The sequence below is a fragment of the Pseudopodoces humilis genome, chromosome 10, assembly GCF_049639895.1.
Source record: "Pseudopodoces humilis isolate 2021_Gansu_Grassland_sample_001 chromosome 10, ASM4963989v1, whole genome shotgun sequence".
Classification (NCBI taxonomy): Eukaryota; Metazoa; Chordata; class Aves; order Passeriformes; family Paridae; genus Pseudopodoces; species Pseudopodoces humilis.
The window spans coordinates 26,097,816-26,119,961 of NC_142209.1; the positions used below are offsets into that span (position 1 = coordinate 26,097,816).

Below are 22,146 nucleotides of genomic sequence, written 5' to 3' on the forward strand. Positions count from 1 at the left end.
GTTTATTGTATAAACAATTACCCCCACCTAATGCCCTCAGATGGCTTTTTGAAAAGTACCTGTAGAAAATGTTTCCTGTTTGCTATAGGAAGTTATGGCAAGTGTCTTTTGAACAGGATTTTTTGCTTGAGAAGACTAATTTGGTGGCTGAAGGGAGAACAGTAGGTGGTGTTTATTTTGGCTTTATATGGCTTTCAACACTGTCTCCCAGAGCATCCCCATTGACAAACCGATGAAGTACAACCTAAATAAATGGACAGATGAAAAACTGGCAGGACAGCTGGGCTGAAGAGGGTTCATCATTAGTAGAGTACCCTTGGTTGGTACTTTTTAACACCTCACTCTGAGCAAGCTGGAAGGTAACATAAAGCTGGAGAGAGGAGCTGCTATCCAGGTAACAGTGGTTGTGCTGCCACTGAAGACCTTAACAAGCTGGAGAAATGGGCAGAGAGGGCTGTCAGGAGGTTCAAGAAAGGGAAATTCAAAGTCTTTAAACTGGGGAGGAACAACCTGTGCACCAGTACAATCTGGAAATCTTGTTTTGCTGCACACGAGAACATGGGAATCCAGGCGGAAAACATGCTAACCATGAACCAGCAATACAGCCATAAGACAAAGAAGCCCACAGCATGCTGGGCTGCACTAGGAAAAGTGTCCCCAGCAGGTCAAGAGGGGTGATTTTACTCCCCTCTGTTCTTCTCTTCAGTTCCAGTAAATAAACACACTGCCTTCAACAGTGTGGGTAGTGTAAGAATGGCTGAATTGCAATTGTAGGGAAGAACAAATGATATCTTTTAATTATAAAAAGGAGAAACCTTCAGCTGTGACAGTCAACATTAACAATCACTGCAACACAAAAACATATCCTCCCATGCTTAAGAATGTAAAGCTACACCCTTAACCACAAAACACTCTCTGCATGCTTATGTTTAAAAAGGTTTAATTTTTTCACCCTGGTACAAAAATACAGTACAATGTGATGGCAAGGCATTCGCCAAAAACATTCAAAGAATAAAAGGGGAAACCCCGTAAAGCTTCAACATAACCCACCCTCACTTGATGGAACAATCAAAAGGTGAGTGCATAAGGAAAATGTTAAATTTTTGCCCAAAGGCAAAAAAAGATGAATCACAGAGTTTTACACAAAAATACATTTGCAGAGCTGATAATTCACATGCTACTTGAACATTCATGAAATGTACTTGGTGCAGTGGCAGAATTCATGGTTTTGGATATCTAGAAAAGATCTAGCCCAGGAATATGCCCAATGATGGGAATGCCCAGTAAAAACTATGGGATCACATAACACCAGTGCGAAAAGAGAGAGTCAACCCTGATTAGTGTCAAAATGATGGCTACTTCTAGTTTTTCCCATCACACTGTCCTCAAAAAAGTGTTTTCCCTACACACCTCCCTTTTAACACCAAATATTAGTGGTTGCTCAAACACACAACGAGATGTGTTTGCACATTACCCAGTTGCAAAGAATCACCACAGTGCAAACCAGCAGGCAGAGAAAACACTGTAACTGTTGTGTGTGTGTGAACTCCAAACAGGGTTTAACCTAACATTGTTGACAGGGGAATTATGTCCCTTCAGTGCATCTACATTCTTGGTCTGTTTAATCATTTCCTCTCAGTTTTGAAGTGATGAAAAGGTTTCATTCAGTGTATTCATTCATTATAGTTCATCTCCCAGGTGCTTTTGTTTGAAAGCATCACCTGTCAGCTTCTCCTGGGCCTCCTTCATTCCTTGGACAACTGAAAGATTACATAGAGAGACACCGATGATTAATCTCAGGTTGAAAATATCAAGGTGAACTGGTAATGAAAGTGTTTTAAAACAACACAGTTACAGAATGTAATCTACAGATTAATCTGTTAGAAAAAAACAGTCCAGCACCTTTTTTTCCAACTATCTGTGGCTGGATCCTGCAAATCCCATGATTTCCCATGCCACAACTGGAGACAAAATTAGACTTTCAATAGGTATTAAGGTGAATCATGATTCTGAATGTAGTTCCTGAAGCACTAAAGAATCACTCACTCACACTGTATAACTACTCGCAGTTATACTTTAAAATAACACCATTTCTCTTCACTGGCAAACCTTCATCTCACTAAAAATGCACTTCAAACAACTTGGCACATACCTTGATCAGCATTGGTATAGAAATACTTGTAGCTGGGGTTTCCTCTCTCATTTATGATTTCTGGATGGACTTTTCCACTTGGGTCTATGAAATAAGAAATCCAACAGGAAATTTAGATGTAAACAGTAAGAACCCAGTGCTGTGAATGGACACAACAGCTGTGGGTGCCTTACCCATGAAAAGGATTCTGGGAATATAACCTCCATCAGGACTAAAGGCTTCATCCTTTGGCTCTTCATCATCCTACCACAGCAAGCCAGGAGAGAGGAAATATATTAGCAAGACATCTAACAAAGCATGGTGCCTTTTACAGAAACAAGTTATTGCCTTTGGATTCCTTCTACCCTGAGCAATTTACATCTTGAAGAGATACTAAATAACTGCAGTATCCTCCACTCTTCAAAGGAAAGAAAGCTATTTTTACCTATGTAAGTATCATTTGTGAAAATAACAATATTTTTTTTGGTCTGTCAATTTGCATTACCCACCCCACTCTGGTAAAGGAATATTTGATATGTACTGAGAGAATGAATATAAATTCCTTTCTTGTGGAAACTGATTCACACAAGGTACAAATTGTTAAAAAGACAATGGCAGAGAGCCAGGCTTATAAACACAATTAAAATAACCAGACTGGAAAAGAAGTCTTTTTAAAACAATGAGTTCTATCAATCAATCCTGAATGCCTATTCAGAAGTGCAGGATTTAGGATGTACACAAAACAGGTTGTAACCAGTTGAATTAGATTCCAAATGCTTCAATGATTAGGCAGAACATCAGTACAGAGCAGAAGGAAGCCTACCTCAAGGTTGACCATAACAAAATTATGGGCAAGTTCAGAGATCTCCTTGGATTCAGCAAACTTTGGCTTTAAAGCTAAAAGAAAATCATAAAAATAAGAGGTATGTGAAACCAGTGGAAAATATTTCAGATTTTCAGGTGAGTATCAAAATCTCCACTTCATCCCTCGCTCTGGAAAGGTGGCACTTTTCAATAAGCAGTGAATAAATGGGATATATGTATCCAACCCTTCCAGCCAGGCTTGGAACAGGAGGTACCTGAAGCAATTCTTGTTTGGCAGCCATGGGCTGAAGCCTGCCCAACAAACAGAGGTGGTTCTATTTGATGCAGTGAAACAGAAGCACAAATCCTGCTGTAAACCACCACTCCCACTCAACTACCTCATCCTTTAAGGCTTAGCCATACACACAGCTTGTTTGTTGGCTATAGCACTGTCATACTGTGCCACTCAATGAAATACAAATACCATTAGTTACATTTTGGATGCAGAGTTCACATTTCTCATGGCTACACGATTTTTATACAAAGGTTCATTAGAAATTTCAGCAAGCTCTAGTATTCGATGCACTTACCTTTGCAAGCTCCACACCAGGACTTGTGAATGATAACCATAAGAGGCAAACCACTAACAAAAAGAAGAAAGAAAATTGTCAAAGAAAATCTATTGCATGTACAGTTTAACAGTCAAGCCTTCCTCAGAGACTAAATGTAATGGGAAATAAGTCAGATGTAAAGAGATTATGTGATGCTCTAAGATTGTCTTGCAAAAAGTTTTCCCAATTTTAAAATGTATAATATAATAATTTATTACAGCTGCCAGACAATAACTGCTTGTGTAGAGGAAGAGACTTTCTCTTATTAGATTTCTCAGATACACAACTGGTTATGCTTTTTTTTTCTGGATTACTGGAAATTGTTAATGACAGCAGATGCTTGAGAGATCTCAGGATGGATTTTTGTGGCTGCTTAAGGCAATCCAGTGGGTGACAATCTCTGCCCATTTCAGCCCACATGTCACAGACACCTCCTGTGACTAAGGCCCTCCACTGAACAGCCAGCAAACCCATTAACCCAGCAAACCCTTTGGCTGCCTGCATGGCTTCCTACACATTTGTATGTTGAAACTAATTGTGAGGGATGTGTCTGGTACCAGGGTTAAGAAAGAGAGGGGGTCTGTAAGGAACTGCAGCCTAAATGAAGTGCAACAAACACAAAAGGACCAAAGCTGTTTTTGCTTTCACTCTTTCCAAATAATTCATTTTACCTTTACTAGCTATGCTACCCAGAGGTTAAGTTTCCATATAATAATGATATGGCTTCCGGAACAGTAAGAACAGCCTAAAACTAGGTGAAGGAGAGGAAGGAATCTGGAGAGAACATCCTATATGGATACTTCTTTCAGGATATGCCAAGCAAAGCAAACTGTAAGCTTTCCCTGACTCTAAACTCTGCACCATATTACGGGGCAAAAATAAAGTCACATTTTCATACACATAAATTATTAACACCTTTGCACACAACATTAATTACTAGCAGAACTAGTATGAGTTTTTCTCTAGCTAAATAGATACGAAAGGAAATCTCCACTTAGCAGTGTTCAGTAATGAACTTTAGAATGAGGTAAGGGTGGAAAGGAAGCCATTAACATTTAGAATTGTTCAAACACAAATCTGTCATCTATAATTAATGCATATGTCATCAACTTTATATCTGTTTGCAGTAAGGAGCAAGAACACACATTTCCCTAGTAAAGCTTGCACTGCGTCAGTGCCCTCTCCCTGATGATGAAAAACACTTCTTTTCATTGTTTCTATAGAGTCCAAAACAAATTATTTTGCTTCCTTCTTGAGGAGAGGCAGATTTAAACCTGGATTTAAGATTGTTCTTATTATCAAAGATCAGTGATTCATGTTGAAAGATTTCAATCGTCTGGTGGTTGGTACTGCCACACACTTTTTAAAGAGAAATTTTAAAAGTGAAAGTGCTCACATCCTTGAAATACCAACTCTTAGAGGTTTGAGATAATTTATGTGTTTTCTCAGCTTAGTTCTCTTTACTTTGACTGCTAAGATAAACTCATTTACATAAAAACACTTTTGTAGTAATTTCTCAGTTCTGCAGCGTGTAAAACCCCTTAACAGCTGGTGTGCCAGACACACTGTAACTGAAGTAACCCTTCCTGGCCAAATTCAGTATTTCATCCCAGTGAGCACTACACATAAAATTAAAACCAAAAGCCACCATTTATTAGAATGAAGCATCCACCAGAAAGCGAGAATTTTATATAAGCTGTACTCAAAATTAATGGAAACTTAGCTACCCAACACAGCCAGTACAGACTTACGAGTTTCACACAGAACAGACACTGTCATTTTAGCTCATTTTTCCTATAACACTCAAGCAATTTGTGTTTTTAAGGGTGTATAATGATGACCTTGAATAAAAAAGTTCATTGCCAAGTTATTTCAGTAAAATAGCCCTGCAGGTAAGTTAAGACTTTACTCCATTTAAGGCACACATTTTATTATTAGACCTGAAACAGAGAAGTTTGAGTTTGTTAGGCCAGCACCCTTTTGCAGTGCAGAGTTGAAAATCTCTCTTGGGCCCAGTTAGATTCTTTGAAACAGTCACATCCTAAAAATACAGCCTGTTCCAGTTCTGGACCTGAAGTCTCTTCTGCAGTCTGACATTATCTGGAGGCAACTCTGGAAAAACAATCTTCTTATTCCAGGCATACACCTGCCAATGTGGAGGGAAAAGTTTTCCCTACAGTCATCACCTTTTGACCTTTCATGTCACACTATTTGATTACAGGGCTTTGCGTCTCCACAGGAGACCTCGCTTGGGGATGCACAGTAGCTCTCCTTCTTGCATGAGGGCAGCGGGGAGAATGCAAGGGGTGAGGAACTGCTTCCCGAGAGATCTCCCCAGCAATGCAGCTGGCTCGGCTGCTGCAGGGACACGGGCCCATCTTCTCAGAGTTGCTGCTGCCAGGTGATGTTATCCCCAGCGGCTGGGACCCAGGCTCTGCAGGGTCTGTGCTGAAGGCACATTCTTCCCGCTGCAAGTACTTCGGGGCCGGACCACCGCCACTGCTGGGTGGCATAGGTGGCACTTCACTGGATGCTGCGGCTCAGGTACTGCAGGAACATGCTGGCCAGCTGGGGCAAGTTTTCATCGCTGGGTTGCATCTTGGTGTAGCTGATGAACTGCCTCCGCAGCCGGCTCAGCTCGGCCACACTCACGGGCCGGCTCAGCACCAGCCCCTCGGCCACGCCGGGGACGCGGATGGTCTCGCCGGGCTGTGCCCCGCTTCTCTGCGCGGCCAGCACGGCGGCCAGCACGTCCTGGGTGACGCGGTCCAGCTGGTGCAGGAAGCCGCAGGACTGCAGCGGCTGCGTGCGGGTGGCGCGGTGCGGCGGCGGCGGGGCGCTCTCGAACAGCGCGGCGCGGATGGCGCCCAGCGGCAGCGGCTCGTCCTCGCGCACCGTGAACAGCGGCCGGTCCCAGCGGCAGTTCGGGTCGGGCTCCTCGAAGAGCGGCTCGGCGGGGCCGCCCGCGCCGCCGGCGCAGTGCAGGAGGCAGCGCGCCGTGCCCGCCTGCCGCGCCGCGCAGTACAGCTCGTAGCGGATGCTCCGCAGCTCGTTGCCCGCGTCCACGATTACCACGTCCCGCCGGCCCAGCCGCCGCCCCACCTCGGCCCGCAGCGCCGCCCGGCCGCCCTCCGCCTCGGCCACGACGTGCGCCGGCCGCTCCGGGCCGCCCAGCGCCTCCCGCAGCTCGGCCGCCCGCCGGCTCTTGCCGCTGCCCGGCCGCCCGCACACCACCACCAGCGGCATCGCCCCGCCAGCGCCACCCGACCCGGACGTGGAGCGACTGCTTCCGCCGGTCACACACACCCAGAGCTCGCTCCGGCCCCCGCTCGGGACGGGCCCGCACGGCCGCCCCCGCGCAGCCCCGGCGCGCTCCTCCTCCCCACGGGCGCAGAGAATCACCGCGCCCCAGCACGGCTCTGGCACCGCGACATCGTCCTGCGAGGCGTCCCGCTTAAAAACGCCATCGCAGCAGTTGCTGGTACGAAGGGACCGCGCCCTCGCCCGCAGGGAACTTAAAACCGAGAAGTCCCCAGCATCCCACGACATCGTGCAAGTTACAGAATTGAAATCGAAGGTTTGAAACTTCCTAGACCACTGGCTCTGGTGCATTTCACTCGTTACATCCCAGATTATTTGGTGTAATTTTTCATCTCCTTATTTATGGTCAGACTTCGGAAAAAAATGTACTTTTTAGGTTTATATTTTCTTTGCTACTAGTAGTTTCTCCCATTTCAATACCACTCAAATGCTGCCGAGCTCCTATCAGCGAGCAGATCTGTGTATCAGCAATGAAAGGACAATTGGTTCACACCCATCCCATCCCTTGCTCCTTTTTGAACAGGAACACTAATCCTGCCTAAACCTGAGAGCTCAGGGCTTGCCATCCCTCCCGCCCTCCTCTGTCTCATTTTAAAGCTTCCTCTGCTGCTTTGCAAAGCAATGCTACAATTATAACTAAATACTGAAATATTTTTTTTTTTATTTTTATTTTTCCAAAATGCTAAATTATCAAGTTATAAAAACTTGTAAGACTTCTGAAGTGTACCATCTGGGTTAATTCAATGTCTGCACTGGAGTGTAGAACTTGCCAGATGGATCTGTTTGAGAGCAGAGCTAAATTAAACGGCAAACCTGGAAGGCATGAGCAATTTCTGCTCATGTCAGCATTGTCAGATCTAGGTTATAAAGTTAAAATACAAGTAGAATTTATAAGCATGCCATTCTCCCTCTTGCATTTTAACAAGAAGCAGAAGAAACTCTGAGAAAAAAAAAGATTAAGATGCCATTTTTCATAGAGACAGTGTTCTTTTCAGAATTTAAGCTTATCCCAGACCAGGTTCTGACAGTTCACTACAGTTCGAAACTTCCAGATTTTTGCTGTAGATAGAAACAAAATACCTCATCTATACAGGCAAAGGGAATTTTAGGGAAGCTCTTAGCACTGCTGAGTTTAAGTGCATTGAGCACCACTTACTTTCATTTGTGTGTTTGAGAAACTTATCTTTCTTTATTGTGATTAATAATTACTTTCTTGTTTCAAAGACATGCTAGTCTAATTAAATCAATAATTTAATTAGACTGCAATGACTAAACCTATGTGGTGTCTTAGCAAAATTAAAAAAAATCTGTATTTTCTCTCCAATAAGCTGTAGGGATCTGAAGAGTCTCCTAAACCACCCTCATTTTTGTTAATAGAGACTGTTTTCTGTGGTTAAATTTATGGCTGGGATAGAATGTCTGTGAATGCTTCTGAAAACACATTTCTGTATTTGAAACTAACAAACATACCTGGCTGCTGCCTCTTTCTTTCCATCTTCTAGTGTTCTCCAATGAATATGATCTCCAAAACCTGCCAGAGAGAAGGGTTTATAAATGCTGCATAATTTAACATGTCAGCTAACAAAGGAAAATAGTCCAACCCTCGAAAGTATTTTCAACTCATTTTTTATTACTTTTCTAAAGCCAACTATAGCCCCACTTCTGGAGAGACTTCTGCAAATACTTACAGCCCACACAGTCATATGAGGAATCCCACTGAAATTAATTAACAAAAACATACCATAGTCATGAATATTTATATATATATATATATGTAAATGACAGTAAAATCCCCAAAACAGATATTAAAATGGAACTGCCTTCTGATTATTCTCTGTTCTTTTTTAATCTTTGAACATTTATTATCTGATGAATGACAAATTAAACATGTCAGCATTTCACTTCCTAAATCCCACTGAAGGTGAACTAAACTGAAACTTAAAAAATTCTAGGCCAACATATGATCCTGCTGATGATAATATCATGGAAGAGCAAGAAAGAACACCATTACACGGATTTTTGAGCGTTACAGTGACCAAATGAAGCAGGAAATATTTTATCTAGCATCCAGATAACAAGTCCTGTAATGTCAATTGACTTAAGTGTGAGTCAGTGTACGTTTAGCAGCTGCAAAGCAGGACTGCCAGGGTTGGGTTTCTTTAGTAGCCAACACAGCATGTTGCCAAAAGCCACCTGGAGAGCTTAGCTGAAGGAGATCCAGGAGCTGTACAAAGAGGAACTCTCTTGGAATACCTCCTCAGAGGTCTTGGTTCCAGTAATTAACAATTACTGTGCTGGATGGCCAAACATGAGCCTTGCCCCTTCCCATCCCTAAGGGTTCGGCTTAGTCAGGAACCCGCTGTGCCCAAGGTGCTGAGGGGAGCAGATTTCAGGAGCTGCACAGAGATCAGGGGCCATAGACTGCGCCAGTGCTGACACAGGGGAAAGTGGACATTGTCTCCAGTAGACAACACAGGCAAAGAAGCTGGAGAAAGCCTGTTCCAGCATTAGCAAGTCTTTGGGATAACTCAGTTCAGCATCTGGAAGGCAAGCTAGAAAAGCTATAAAAGGAATTATTTTGTCTATCTACTCTGTGAAGAGAGCTCACTAACACTTAACATGAAACTTAAAACTACACACCCCAGAATATGAAAAATATAAAAGCTAAAACTTAAGGCATCAAGGACAATGGCACAGTGTTTGTGTTACCTGATCTCTGCTGATATGAGCAACTGTGAACATTAGTGATGCAACACATCAAACAGATGAGCTCACAGCAGGATGGGGAAGCCTCCTCCCTGTCCCCTCACACCCAAAGAGCAGCTGCTGAGGCAGCCTTTGTACGAACTAAACATCCCAGAGCAAAACCCAGCTGGATTAGTACATGTCACGTTTACCCAGAATATTGACACGTCAGCTATTTCAGTCAAAAGCCACAATGTTAAAGCAGGGAAAACCTTCTGTTGTTCTAGATGGGAAACACTTCTCAAATGCTTTTCTATATTTAAAACAAACCCCACATTGTGGTGAGCTTCAGTGTGTTTTTAAAAGCACTGCCCAACACATTATAGAGTGTATCTTTTGAATGAAAGTCATCTGGGGAATTAAAAGGTGAATGGCTGGCTGGGATCCACACCACGGCTTTGCTGTCATTAATGAAATTTGTTACAACCAGCCTTGAGGAGGAGATTTACCTCTACGGCAAAGCCACCACCTGGGGTGAAGCTCAGGCCCCAGGTGACCCGGGCTATTAGACACGGTAATTAGAGCAGGAGCCTGGGCAAGCCAAGAGCGAGGTGAGGAGCGGTCACGAAGAGCAAGGGAAAGGCCATTCATCTCCTGCCAGGAGCCCGGCGGAGGCCGGGCAGGCACCGGGCACTCGGTACGGGGGCACCGAGGGGCTGCTCCCCCCGGGCTCCGCGGAGCCCGCAGGAAGGGCTTCAGCAGAACCGAACCAAGACGGCGGAAACCCCGCAAAGCCCTCCCACACCTCCAGACCCCGAAGCTGCGCTCTCTGCCCCCGCCCGGCGGCCCCCGGGGGCTGAGGGGACCGGACCCAGCCCGAGTGGGGACAGAAGTTGGGGAAAGCCCGAAGAAAGCGTTTATCTGACCCTTTCCGAGCCCTCCCGCGGCGGAGGCGGCGCAGGCCGCCAGCACCAGGCACAGGCAGAGGACGGAGGCTGCCGCGGGCTGAGCCTTCATGGTGTTGGCGCGGGCAGCGGCAGTACCCGGGTACGGCCCCGAACCTCCGGACAAGACAGGACCCGCTTAGCTTGGCTTTTTTTTCTTTTTTTTTTTTTTTTTTATCCCGTTTTTTAAAGCCCAGGAAGTGATGTGTGGCGGATGTGGGCGGTGCGCCGCCCTCACGGCTCGGCCCGGGGGTGACGGGGGAGGCCCCGGGCGGGAGCGGTGTGGGGAGCTCGGGATGAGCTCAGCTTCTTACAGGGAGCCGGGACCCCCGGGGCAGGGGTCATCGCACCGGAGCCCCAGAGCCCTGGTTACTCCCCCTGGGCAAACCCCAGCGTTATCCCGACAGGAGCAGGCAGCGGTGGGAGCGGGGTAGTTCCGGATTTATTTTCTCCTTCCCAAATAAACCCTCTTGTCCGCTGCTCTCCGGAGTTGCCCAGGTGTCGGGAAGGCAAAACTGACCGCAAGCGCATCGTGTGAGGGAGGGTTCACTAAGGGGGACAGAGCGAGTGGTGACGCGTTTGGAAGCGCCGCGTCCCGGATTTAGGCCACAGGGCACCGCTGTCTGCCCCGGGCAGTCTCATCGGAGACTACAACTCCCAGGAGACCTTGCGCGCACGCGCCCACCTCTATGTAAATGAAGTGGGCGGGATCGCCAATCCGCGGGCGGGCAGGTGCTGTCACGTGGCGCGGCGCTTCCTTTCTCTGTGCGCCTCTCTTTCCTTCCTCGGCCGCCATCTTGTTCTCGCCGCGTGTTGGCAGCGGGGGCTCCGCCGCGCTCAGGTGAGGGGGTCCGCTGTTCCCGTGTCCCGGTGTCTCCGTGTCCTGATAGCGCCGCGTCCCCGCTGGCCTGAGGCGGGCGGGGCGCCGTGGCAGCTCGGTCCTATCCCCTTGGGTTGTGCTGGGCCGTTCCCCGAGGAGAGGCCGAGCGAGCGACTGATCCCCTTGTGCGGGGGCTGCCCTGGTTCGCGGGGCCGCGGCTGTCCCGTGGGGCCGCGGGTACACGGGATCTCGGGGGATGAGCCGTGTTCCCCTTCCGTTCCCCGTGCTCTGGGGCTGCCCAGCGAGCCACCCTGAGCCCCTTCTCCCGCCGCCCCGCGGGGTCCCTCCGTGCTCCGATCCCTGCCTCGCTCCCGCTCTTCTCCCGGTCGTTCCCGGCACAAAGCACATGCGGAGACTTCCCCATCATTCCGGGGATCACTGATAACTTGCTGGGGCAGAGCAGTGAAACGCATTCCTTTTGCTGGAAACCTTGAGGCGTTTTTTCACCCATTAGGATTTTCAGGGCTTTCAGCCTTTAAAGGTCGCACCTGACCCGTGGGAGAAGCACTGGACTAACTTCCCAGTCACTATATTGGATGAAGAGCTGCCAGAAGTTCACGTAGCAAATATGTCCATACACGAACTTCACAGAGTTTGGATGTCGCTTATTAGTCATAAGTATCATGGATTCATTATATGAATGCTATTCCAAGTAGTTTAGTGATTAATCTGTCCCTGGGCTGTCGTAAAGATAAGTGTGTTTTCCCAGACCCAGTTGTCTTGTATGTGCTGGTTTGGGTCTGGTTGGAGTGAGTAATTCAGTTCAATAGTTACAGCAGTAAACTGGTATTGTGGAAATGAGTACCTCGGCCTGATGCAGAATGAAATATCCTGTCGAGTTGCCTCATCGTAGCACAAACACTTCAGCTAAATGCGGGTCCTTCCTACTGCAGGACCACTAAGGATCGCTTAGGTGGTGTGGCTTTAAAGCTCTGTTTGTGTGTTTGACATACTGTTTTGGGTGATGTTCTAGAAGTTTGAGAAACTCACTGCAATTGTGAGTACTCTTAAAATGGACGGTGACCTTTTTTTGTTACTGTTTTGATGGTTAAGTTGAACTTGTTCTTGCTCTTTAGACGTAGCACTATGAACCAAGAAAAACTGGCCAAGCTTCAAGCGCAGGTCCGAATAGGAGGAAAGGTAAGAAAACCAGCACACATGCTTTTGAAAACATAAGCTGAAGTCCATGGAAAGGGAAGAAAAAAATTATTCTCAGGCTTGACCAATACAGGTTTTGTGTGATGTGGCCTATAGTGCAGCTACCTGAAATGCAAGTCTCTTTCAGTTTGCAACTGCTGCATGAGCAGTTTCTGGTGTGCAAGCATTGTTTTAATTCAGTGACTTGTTGTGACCTGTGAAAGCTCCAGCTAAGCTCACCTGTTCTGCCTTTTGGGTCTCCCTGTTGGGGATTTTCTTCTTTGTGCCTGCTTTACACACTGGCTGTGCACTGAGCTGTTTCTTTTCTTTGAGCTAGTGGGTAGTTAATATGACCAATAAAAAGGCATGTAGTTTGTTCAGTGTGGGTGCTTATCCCCTGTCATAGGGATGATTGTACAAAAGTTTGCAAAGCAGGAATTCCAAAATTGCTGTCTGTGGAACACTCTGAAAGTGTTAATGACTTGGCTGCCAAAGTGGGACCATTTAAATCACTGTGTTTGTGCTTTGTTTTGGAAAAAGATGTCTTGGGGAAACTTTGTTACGTGTTGCTTAATATTAAGTAATACTTTTGTAGTCTGGGTTAGTGGAAAGGAAAATATGCTGCTTTTTGGTATTTCTTTGGTCTTTTATGCTTAAGAAAAAAATTAAAATTAGGAATGATGGCCAAAGCTAATAGGTAAAGGGAAATAAGCTGAGAAGCAATTTTGTCTACAGAAGTGCCTCATAACTTGAAAGATGTTGCTCAGACTGTGGCCTGACTTTTGCAGTTAGTGTGGAGAGATTTTGAACAGAGCTGACTGTTGTCTCTTGATTCTTCCCAGGGTACAGCTCGCAGAAAGAAGAAGGTGGTGCACAGAACAGCTACAGCTGATGACAAAAAACTTCAGAGCTCCCTCAAAAAACTGGCAGTAAATAACATTGCTGGCATTGAAGAGGTATAGTGAAAAAATAAGTGTTTCCTGTTTGAAATTAAATTCACTCTCTTATTTTGATGGTGGTGTGGTAGGGCTTGCTTTTGGTTTTGAAAACAGTTTTATCTTCCAAGCAAAACCATGGAGATTTGGATACTGAGGGGTAATGTTGTTTGATGTATGGTTGTCTCATTGGCATGAATGTGTATATACCAGAAGGAAGGGTAAAGGGTCTGCTGGCCAAGCAGTGTGTAGTGGAGTAGTAAGCTCTGTGTATGTGTGTGTGTCTTTAATTCATTGCAGAACAAAACTTCTCTTCATTCCTGACTTTTGTGAACTTGATTACCTGCTCTAAAGAGCAGTAAATGTACACAGATTGTGCAGGCACATCTAGAGCAACTGTGGTGCAGAATATGAAGGAAAGTTTAGAAACACCTTGAGTAAGAACTTGAGTCTGTGTTATCAAAATTAGGACGTTTTACTATATAAAAATTGCTGGAATTGTTTGCAGTAGTTACAGGACATGATTTTTAAAACACTGCAGAGACTCTACAGAAGCAGGTTCTGTGTTAATGTAAGTGGGAATGTGAAGGTTTCAGATGTTCCTTGAATACCTCTAATTTACAAATATTAATAAAACATGTTTTCCATAACAGTGTTGAGAGTGACCCTCATACATGGGAGGAGGTTCCTCCATCGTGAATGCAGCATTGCTGTAGTACTTGTACTACCTGGTTAAAGAAGAACAATATTTAATCTGTGACTAAATTAATTGAAGCAGGATTACAAGGTGCATGCAGAAGTCACTATGTGCATTCCTCCCTTCCAAAGGCAGATGCAGATTTGGTGTGGTTTACCTGTAAGTTTTCAGACCTCTGTTACAGAAACAGTTCAGTTTGTCTGTTTTCTTAAGCTTACTACAAATATGCAGAGCTATATGAATTATAGAAAGACATGGTTCTTAGTGTATGTTCAGGGTTTCTTTTCCTGCACAGAGCACAGGAACTTTATTCAGATACAGTTATTAAGGATTTTAAATATCTCACCGTGTAGGAAGATGATGCAAAATGTTTCTACCTTGATAGCAAGAGACATAATTGTGGAATGTTTTATTCAAGTGAACGCAAGTTGACCTTGGTAAGCTTCGTGCAGATAGAAGAATGTTGAGTCAAGCATGAGTAACACATTTGTGTCATTTTGAAAGAGCCTTTTAAGTAACAGGATGACTGTGCTTGAAGCCTTTACCATTTTCCCATGGGCAAAAGACAGGACATTGCTTAGTTTTGCAGGAACAGCACACCTGGATTTCCTGCTGAAAACATATTTGGAACTCTGCTGCTGTGTGAGGATTGAGAATTTAGATGTTTTTGTATTTTAGATGTCATCTTTAGTTCTGAATCCCTCTTTTCTCCCTGTAACTTAAAAACATTGCTTAATAATTTTTTCACATAAGTTTAATAACACTGTGTGTTGGATGGGTAGAACTCTATTCCTACAGTCAGACAGAATTATTTTTCACATAATAGTTTAGACATGGCCAGAAGAAAAAGTTTTTCAACTTTCTGAAGCAGGCCACTACACTGGCTGTAAAATAGAATTCTTGGTGATTCAGAAGGCCGGGGAAGAGGAAGAAAGCAGGATCACTGTTTGGTATCCTTAATCTTAAGAGCCCTTGTGGAATTATTTGGAATGTATTGGAAGTCTGTTCTAGTGTAGTTGGTACATAATCCCCCAGTGCTGTGTGTGCATCCCTGCCTTGAGCCATGTGAGTCCTGGGCTTTTTGCCAGCTGGGCAGAAGCAGGAGTGTTTTCCTGGTGGGTGACACACAGGTACCTGTGAAAGGCAGGGGCTTAACCTGATGTGGCAAGGTGCTGCTGTTGGAGCTTCCACTTTAGATGGTGTTAATTCTGGGTGCTTTTATCATGATTATGTTGTCCTTTAGGAGAAGTGCTAGTTCTGTACCTGTTAATATTTCAAATCTAGATTTTAGTTATTATGCTTGATAACAAGATGCTGCAGCACTTTGGTAAGTGTTATTAATGTATTTAAACAGGTGAACATGATAAAAGACGATGGAACAGTTATTCACTTCAACAACCCCAAGGTTCAAGCTTCCCTCTCTGCCAACACCTTTGCAATTACTGGTCATGCAGAGGCTAAACCGATCACAGAAATGCTTCCAGGCATCTTAAGCCAGCTTGGTGCTGACAGCTTAACAAGTCTCAGGAAGTTAGCTGAACAATTCCCAAGACAAGGTAGGTCTTTTTGGAATCTTTCATAGCTGACTTAAAGGACATACAAAGTACTAAAAGTTTTAACCCAAATTTAACAACAGCATATGACTTAAAAAGTCAGAAGTGTGTGTGTGCTTTTATTTATTTGCCACTGTTGTGGAAGTAGAGGGTGGGGGAAGAAGTTTCTTTTTATCTTTGTTGATTCAAGATTACATAGGCAGGTCCTGATTTAAAAGAAATAGGTAAGTCTGGCATGCTGTCATAGCAGGTGTACAGCTGTGTATGGCAGAATGCTTAGGGGAAAGCAAGTTCATGTTTTTACTTTGAAAAACTCAACCAGTTATTTTTGTCAGGACATCTATTCTGTTTTCTTTGTTCATACAAAACATATTTCTATTGCAGTTATAGACAAAGAAATACATTCTTTTGTTCTACAGTTCACTACAGAATTCAACCAAGACTTCAAAAAACTAGTTAAAAATCAAAGTTTTAATGGAAAACTAAAAAAAAACCCAAATCACAGTTATGCATGTGATTCTTTTTTTTCTATTAAAACCGTGGGAGCATGGGTGAAGGGGTGTATGTGGTATAACTACTACACTGTAATTTTACAGTTAAAAAATTAAGATTAGGTACAGTTCCAGTTCAGACTGTTATGGCCATTAAGATTACTGTAGTTGGATGTGTTACAGTTGTCTGTGTTTGGAATGGAATATACATCACCTGTTCTAATGTTTTCAACAAATACTTACTCCTTTTAAATCAGTTTTAATTTCTCCAACATTCATGTTCAGAGTTAAAGTGAAAGTAAAGGGTTTGTTTTTCTCCTTTAGTAACTTGTAAAATGCTTCTAAAATTTAGAGAGATGGATCATCATAAGTGTATTAGAACCATATGATATGTTGGTCACTGGTGGATGCTGTATTACTGTTGCATTCAAACACCTGACTTCACTTCGAAGATCAAGCCATGCTGGGGGTTCTCTGTATCATTTGATCTTTTGCAAGCCCTATGAATACCCCACAGCATCTGAAAATGGCTCTGCTGATGCTTTGCTGTCAGAATGTCCCCAAAGACACCTTTTGGTCATGCTGTTAACTCTCAGTACCTGGTCATTTGTGTGTGTTGTCACTATTGGGGATTGGGGAAATGCTGGCTTTTTTCACATGTATGATTTTTATTTTGTTGTGTGAGTGTCCCTGAATGTGTATCACGAGAACTCAGCACCAAATTTCTTTTTATAGTGTTGGATAGTAAAGCACCAAAATCTGAAGATATTGATGAAGAAGATGATGATGTCCCAGGTAGGCACAGACACACTTTTAGGTCCACTTAATATATAAATATTTTGATTCATTCATTTAAATGTGTTGCTTTTGATGTGATTATACTCCTCACTTGCTAAGGGAGTCTTATATAGGAGAGCATTAAAACACAACTTGGGATTCCAGTTTTTGAAAAAGGGATTACCTTGTGCAACTACTTTAATTATTAAGTGAAACTAGGTTAAAATAATTTCAGTGAGGTCAAACAGGTATCTAAATATCCAAATGGAGATTTTAAGACTGCAAAATCACATAATTGGCATAGTTATCAGATTGTTTTAATATCAGGGTCCAGAGTGGGAATTTTTATTTCTGTAGCAGAAGAAAACAGGCTTATGTCAGTGTCTGGAAGTAATTATGATAAGTTCTTTATTTGTCAGTGAATAACTGTTTTGTCAATACGCACATTCCACTGTATCCTTCAGGATGGTGCGTTAGCTAAAGCAACATATGTGTGGACCAGAGATTCAATTCCTTGTGCCTTGGCACTGGTTTATTTTTTTGTGGCCTTGCATAAAGTTCAATTCCCTAAAATGTCAGGCATTCTTTAAAGAATGCTGATGCTCAAAACTCAACTGAAGCTAGTAGAGCACCTTTGAAAATCAGCTCTTAATCACTTAATGTTAGAATTTTCACTGTTGGCGTGTTTCTGCATTTCTAGTTCTTTGTGTATGTTTAAACAGTATTTTCTAAGCCCTTTGAAATCTGCCCATAAAGAAATAGTTTCCCTAAGTGTAATTAAGTACTACTTAACCTTTCCTGTAATTATATTCATTTTCATTAAACTTAAAAAGGTAATCTTACTGGGCATTACTGTATTAAATATCTTCATCTTTTTCAGATCTCGTAGAAAATTTTGATGAAGCATCAAAGAATGAAGCTAACTAAAACATTAATAGTTCTGGAAGCTGGCATGGACTAGATTTAAGAAATCAGCTATGTGGTTCCAAAGTTTTAAAGAAACAGAGAACATCATCTGTTAATAGTTCAGTAATATAAATATTTTGTATTTTTATGATGCTGTTTGTTCAGCATTTTCTGTCAGTTGATTTTGCATTTTGCACTTACTCCCAGGATCTACTCTTTTGGTCAAAAAGAAATGTCAGTGCAGTTTGAGGGGTATGTGTGTATGTGTGTGGGTGTACGTATAGTGGAGAACAAATTGGAAACACATATTTAACCATCTACCCTTTTCCTTTGGAAATAGAAATAAAATGAATCTTCAGCATTGTTACTTTGATTATCACCAAATAGTGTACAGAGGGAGTTAAGATTAACATTTTGTCCACATTTTGTGACCTGAAGGCATTACACCATTAAAACTTGGGGTTAATTTGCTGTAATTATTGTACTTTCAGGTGTGTTTCTCAGTGTACACATATTTTTTATCAACCTTGTGTTGATCCCAGATATTAGGGGAGATGAGCTGTTTTAGCAGCTTGTTTGGTACAGTAACTTTTTAAGAACTTGGTCTCATCAAAGTGTGCTATTTTAAACCTTTTTCATTTTGTTTTGGTTTTGCTTTGTTTTTTGGTCTCTAAAGTTTTGATACAAGCTGGTATTTGACTCCTTCCATGTAGGCTTAGCAGTATGTTCTCCTGTTGGTTACTAAAGTATTTCCCAGTCAAAAGAAAACCACCTTGGTTCTCTACTGTGGGGTCACTTCCTAAGCTTTGGAGGTCTGGTTGGTAACAGTCCAGTGCACCAGTTTTGCACAGTAACAAGTTTTTGCTTGAATAACTTCAAGCTGTTTTCTTGGCATGACTGCATTTACTAGCAGCTGATGATCCACTTTCATTCTTAGGGCACTAGGAACTAAATGCACTGTGTGAGCAATGTTTAGGGTGGGAGAAAAGAGTTGTTGACATTTTGCCTTGCTTCCTGCTGGGCAGTCTGTGCAGTGACTAGCTCTAAAGGGATATTTTTCTTTTTTATTTTGGTGTTTTGTTTTTTTTTGTTTTTTTTTGCCTGTAACTTACCTTGGCCTATAACCTACCTCTAGGTTTGGTGTCATCTATGTAGTAGCTTCTTACAAAACACAAGTGCTCCTCAGGCATAAGGAGGACATTGGGAGGTACTGTTGGTACAGTGCAGTATTTATGACCTTTCTTTAAAATGCTTAATGTGAAGCCGTTTTCTCAGAGGCTCTTTCAAGATTCTTGATGTAACGTGCATTAAAGTATAGTTAGACATCATTGTAACCTCTGTCAAGGGCAGCTGTGGCTTACAAAAGCCACTTTTTTTTTTCTCTACATCTGTCACTTAACTATGGCTTAATTGGAACATATCAGCTTTTGGTGTAGGCTCATATGCTAGAGAACTGTAATAGAACAAGCAAACAGTCTGTGAGTTCTGGAGACTTCATGAACCCATGGAAGTAGAGCTGTAGTGGTTCATCAGCTGAACTCCTCGGTTCATTTTCTAGGCTTTGTTCAGTTTTTCCTGTTAAATTTTATATACTACATGGATCTTACTACAAAATAAAATAACAGTACAAAAGGGGAAATGCTCCTCCTGTGTGTTGTCTACTCCTCCCACCAGCACTGGCTGAGGAAAGCAGGTGGATGCAGCAGCTGTTTGAGACAGCACTGCATTCTTGGTGACAGTGACCAAGGAAGACATGCAGGGCTAGTGGGGGGGTCCCATTAGAGCTCTAGGATTTCACACTCCCTATACTCACTCCTATTTTCTCTATGGTGTTGAATGAAACCTTGGTTTCTTTTATGGCTGATCAGCTGTAGAGGATTTGTTCTGTTTCTAAGGAGGAGATGTTGCCACAAGTGTGTGCTCAGGCACACATGGAATTGCCTTCTGCTGCCTCTGTGAGCCCAGGGAGCAAAGGAAGGACATGAGGTCACAGGTATTTGCAGTGTTCCTCTGTTTGCTTAAGAGGCACAAGTGAAGAACCCTTTTAAGTAGCAACTGTACTGAGTTGAATATATGGGACATCCTCTTCCTAAATACTAATCAGAAGCTGAAAATTCTTGCTAGTTCATTCTGATGTAGGAAACATGTCAAAAGTAATTCTGTGAGAGACTAAAAGTAAGCCTTGGAAACAATGATTCCATAAGTTTATATAGCTGAACTTTCTGATTCCTACAAAATACTGATAGTTTTTGCTCATGAATTAACATGTTAAACCCTCAAATTTTTCCTATGTTGATAACCAGTAAACCAACTAACTGTGCTAGCTTATGTAGTTACATTATCTTCAGTTTTTTCACTGTGTCTGGAAACAATCGACCACTTATGATTTGCTGCTGGAAATACTAGAGCTTATCAATCATTAAACTGATTTTAATTAAAAGTAGCCCATCAAGGCTGTTGTGGGAAAAGCTCTTTTTCTTTTGTATTTATTCATGGTATAACACAAACAGTGTTTTTACATGCGGATGGAAATGCAAGGTTACTAAAAATAGTTTTGGGGAGCATTGGTAAATAAAAACTCCTTTCATAAGAGGGAGCACTAAGTTCTTTGCTTGGCTTGAAGCACGATAACCACCATACTTCTGAAGCCCTCGGGCTTACTTGCTCACTACTTAACTCTGCTGACATATTAAAGATACCGGTAATGCTATTGACATGTTAACTTAGCAGTGATTGGGAAGTAGGAAGATGGAGCAGAAAGGAAATAAAATATCTCCTGGTTTGTATGTGAGGCAGTCAAAGCTCAAACAGTGACTATCAAAGAATTTGCAAATGTGTGAGACGGCAAACACTGACCTTCCTGCCATGGCTGCTGATGTATTTGTGTAGTTCCCTAGGTTATGGCTGGGAGACCTGGGTCTGGTTGGCTTCTGTGAGGCAGGAGAGAAGTCTGTAAAAACCTGCAATTGTTTCATAGTTTTCTCTAAGAGAAAGAAATGCTTGTCTGTGATGGATGCTGAAATTACGGTGCAGGCAGTGGTGCTGGAGGCTTGGGGACGGGTGCGTGGATTTCCCATGCGGAGCTGAAGAACAAAGTGAATTTACAGCTGGGAGTGTTTGTAGGGTGGAAGGAGTTAATATAAAAAGGACATTCAATGCACAATACAGACCTTGGATTTTTTATATTTAGCTTTTGTTATGTAGCAATATTTGAAGAGTGCACAGGAATGATAAAGATGAATTTAGAACTGCTGTGGAAGTATGTTGATAACTTGCTCATATCTGTCACCTTTCCATGGGAACTAGGAGTTGCTATGAGCTCCCTTCTGACAGGATCTTCACAATTAGTGTTTTGGATTTGGTGTGTACAAAATGAGCCCTGGAGGTCTTACAGCTGATTTAATTATAGAGCAGTGGGTTGATTGACCAGTGTGCTTCTGTTAGCAGGAAGGAACTGATGCAGCCATAAAACCACAGTAAAGCTTAAGAGATCTAAAAGAGATGAATTTATTCCTCTACTGAGGAAGGATCCTCCTGAGGTTCCTTGGAATCAGAAGCAATGCAGCTCTGGACAGTAGGAATTTACAGAGGGCTGAGCAAACTGCCCCTTAAGTGAAGGTGAGTGAGTGAATTCTTCCACTAGCACTTCAGATAAGTGCTTTTATTATTTGAAGGCAATACTGGTTTGTTCAACAAAGTGAGCAGTCTGTATTCTGGGGATCCAGATTTCACTAATTAAATGATCCCTGTTTTGTACTTGAGCAAATGAAGTGGTGCAGAAGAGAAGCACATCATAACAGCAGCCATAGCAGCTTCACAGAAGTGACAGCACAAGTGCAGGGAATGGTTATTCACCTTCAACTGCTTTCCCAAGAAAGAATTTTTTATTTTAATCCCTCCCTTTTAAAGACCAGTTTGCAGACACTGAAGAATTTACTGGATTTATCCAGAAGCATGAGGGCTGCAGTCAAGGATTTGGGGAGCAAGCAAAGACACTAATTCTAAAATTGGTTTTCTTGGTATGTTTGGGTGGAAGCTTGGGTTGGTATCTAGAGCAGGGTTATGTGGGCTCTCATTTCACATCCACCACTGTTGCTGGACAAGAAACACTGGACTTGTAAGTCTTCCAGGGCCTTGGTTTGCCTTTATTTCAGAAGTACTGCTGTCTCCTCTATGTGCTTTGTAAATTAATGAATACCAAACTGGATGTTTCTTGAGAGCTACATCTCTGTGCAATTGGTATAAAAAAAGCTACTTCTGTGTGATAAACACAG

At 43.0% G+C, this 22,146-nt stretch overlaps 3 protein-coding genes across 6 annotated transcripts; 1 reads left to right on the top strand and 2 right to left on the bottom strand.

The window, feature by feature from the left end:
• Positions 1–923: 923 nt before the first annotated feature.
• TXNDC12 (thioredoxin domain containing 12) lies at positions 924–10,607 on the bottom strand. Its single transcript, XM_005521155.2, has 7 exons — positions 10,479–10,607; positions 8,338–8,398; positions 3,526–3,578; positions 2,955–3,028; positions 2,326–2,395; positions 2,153–2,236; positions 924–1,760 (listed from the first exon to the last, which is right to left on the bottom strand). Exons 1-7 carry the CDS (start codon positions 10,567–10,569, stop codon positions 1,681–1,683), a joined length of 513 nt encoding a protein of 170 aa, XP_005521212.1. The 5' UTR covers positions 10,570–10,607; the 3' UTR covers positions 924–1,680.
• Positions 5,178–6,795, bottom strand: KTI12 (KTI12 chromatin associated homolog). The gene has a single exon (XM_014250704.2). It carries the CDS (start codon positions 6,790–6,792, stop codon positions 6,070–6,072), a length of 723 nt encoding a protein of 240 aa, XP_014106179.2. The 5' UTR covers positions 6,793–6,795; the 3' UTR covers positions 5,178–6,069.
• Positions 10,228–20,340, top strand: BTF3L4 (basic transcription factor 3 like 4). Of its 4 annotated transcripts, none has more exons than XM_088060729.1 (6): positions 10,228–10,249; positions 12,453–12,516; positions 13,356–13,469; positions 15,500–15,701; positions 16,925–16,984; positions 17,847–20,340. In XM_088060729.1, exons 2-6 carry the CDS (start codon positions 12,463–12,465, stop codon positions 17,891–17,893), a joined length of 477 nt encoding a protein of 158 aa, XP_087916855.1. In that variant the 5' UTR covers positions 10,228–10,249; positions 12,453–12,462; the 3' UTR covers positions 17,894–20,340. The 4 variants fall into 4 exon arrangements, with proteins under 4 accessions (XP_087916855.1, XP_087916854.1, XP_005521209.2 ...); XM_088060728.1 differs by lacking the exon at positions 10,228–10,249 and adding an exon at positions 10,473–10,599; XM_005521152.3 differs by lacking the exon at positions 10,228–10,249 and adding an exon at positions 11,188–11,337.
• The last annotated feature ends 1,806 nt before the right edge of the window (positions 20,341–22,146 follow it).

Excerpts from the sequence above, each read along its gene's own strand:
- KTI12 (XM_014250704.2), bottom strand. The coding sequence starts at position 6,792 with ATGCCGCTGGTGGTGGTGTGCGGGCGGCCGGGCAGCGGCAAGAGCCGG.
- BTF3L4 (XM_005521152.3), top strand. The coding sequence starts at position 11,192 with ATGAAGTGGGCGGGATCGCCAATCCGCGGGCGGGCAGGTGCTGTCACG. Across the intron at positions 13,470-15,499 it reads ACATTGCTGGCATTGAAGAG|GTGAACATGATAAAAGACGA; the intron begins GTATAGTGAAAA and ends GTATTTAAACAG. Across the intron at positions 15,702-16,924 it reads TGAACAATTCCCAAGACAAG|TGTTGGATAGTAAAGCACCA; the intron begins GTAGGTCTTTTT and ends TTCTTTTTATAG.
- TXNDC12 (XM_005521155.2), bottom strand. The coding sequence starts at position 10,569 with ATGAAGGCTCAGCCCGCGGCAGCCTCCGTCCTCTGCCTGTGCCTGGTG. Across the intron at positions 3,029-3,525 it reads CTGGTGTGGAGCTTGCAAAG|CTTTAAAGCCAAAGTTTGCT; the intron begins GTAAGTGCATCG and ends ATTTTCTTTTAG. Across the intron at positions 2,396-2,954 it reads TTGTTATGGTCAACCTTGAG|GATGATGAAGAGCCAAAGGA; the intron begins GTAGGCTTCCTT and ends TTGCTGTGGTAG.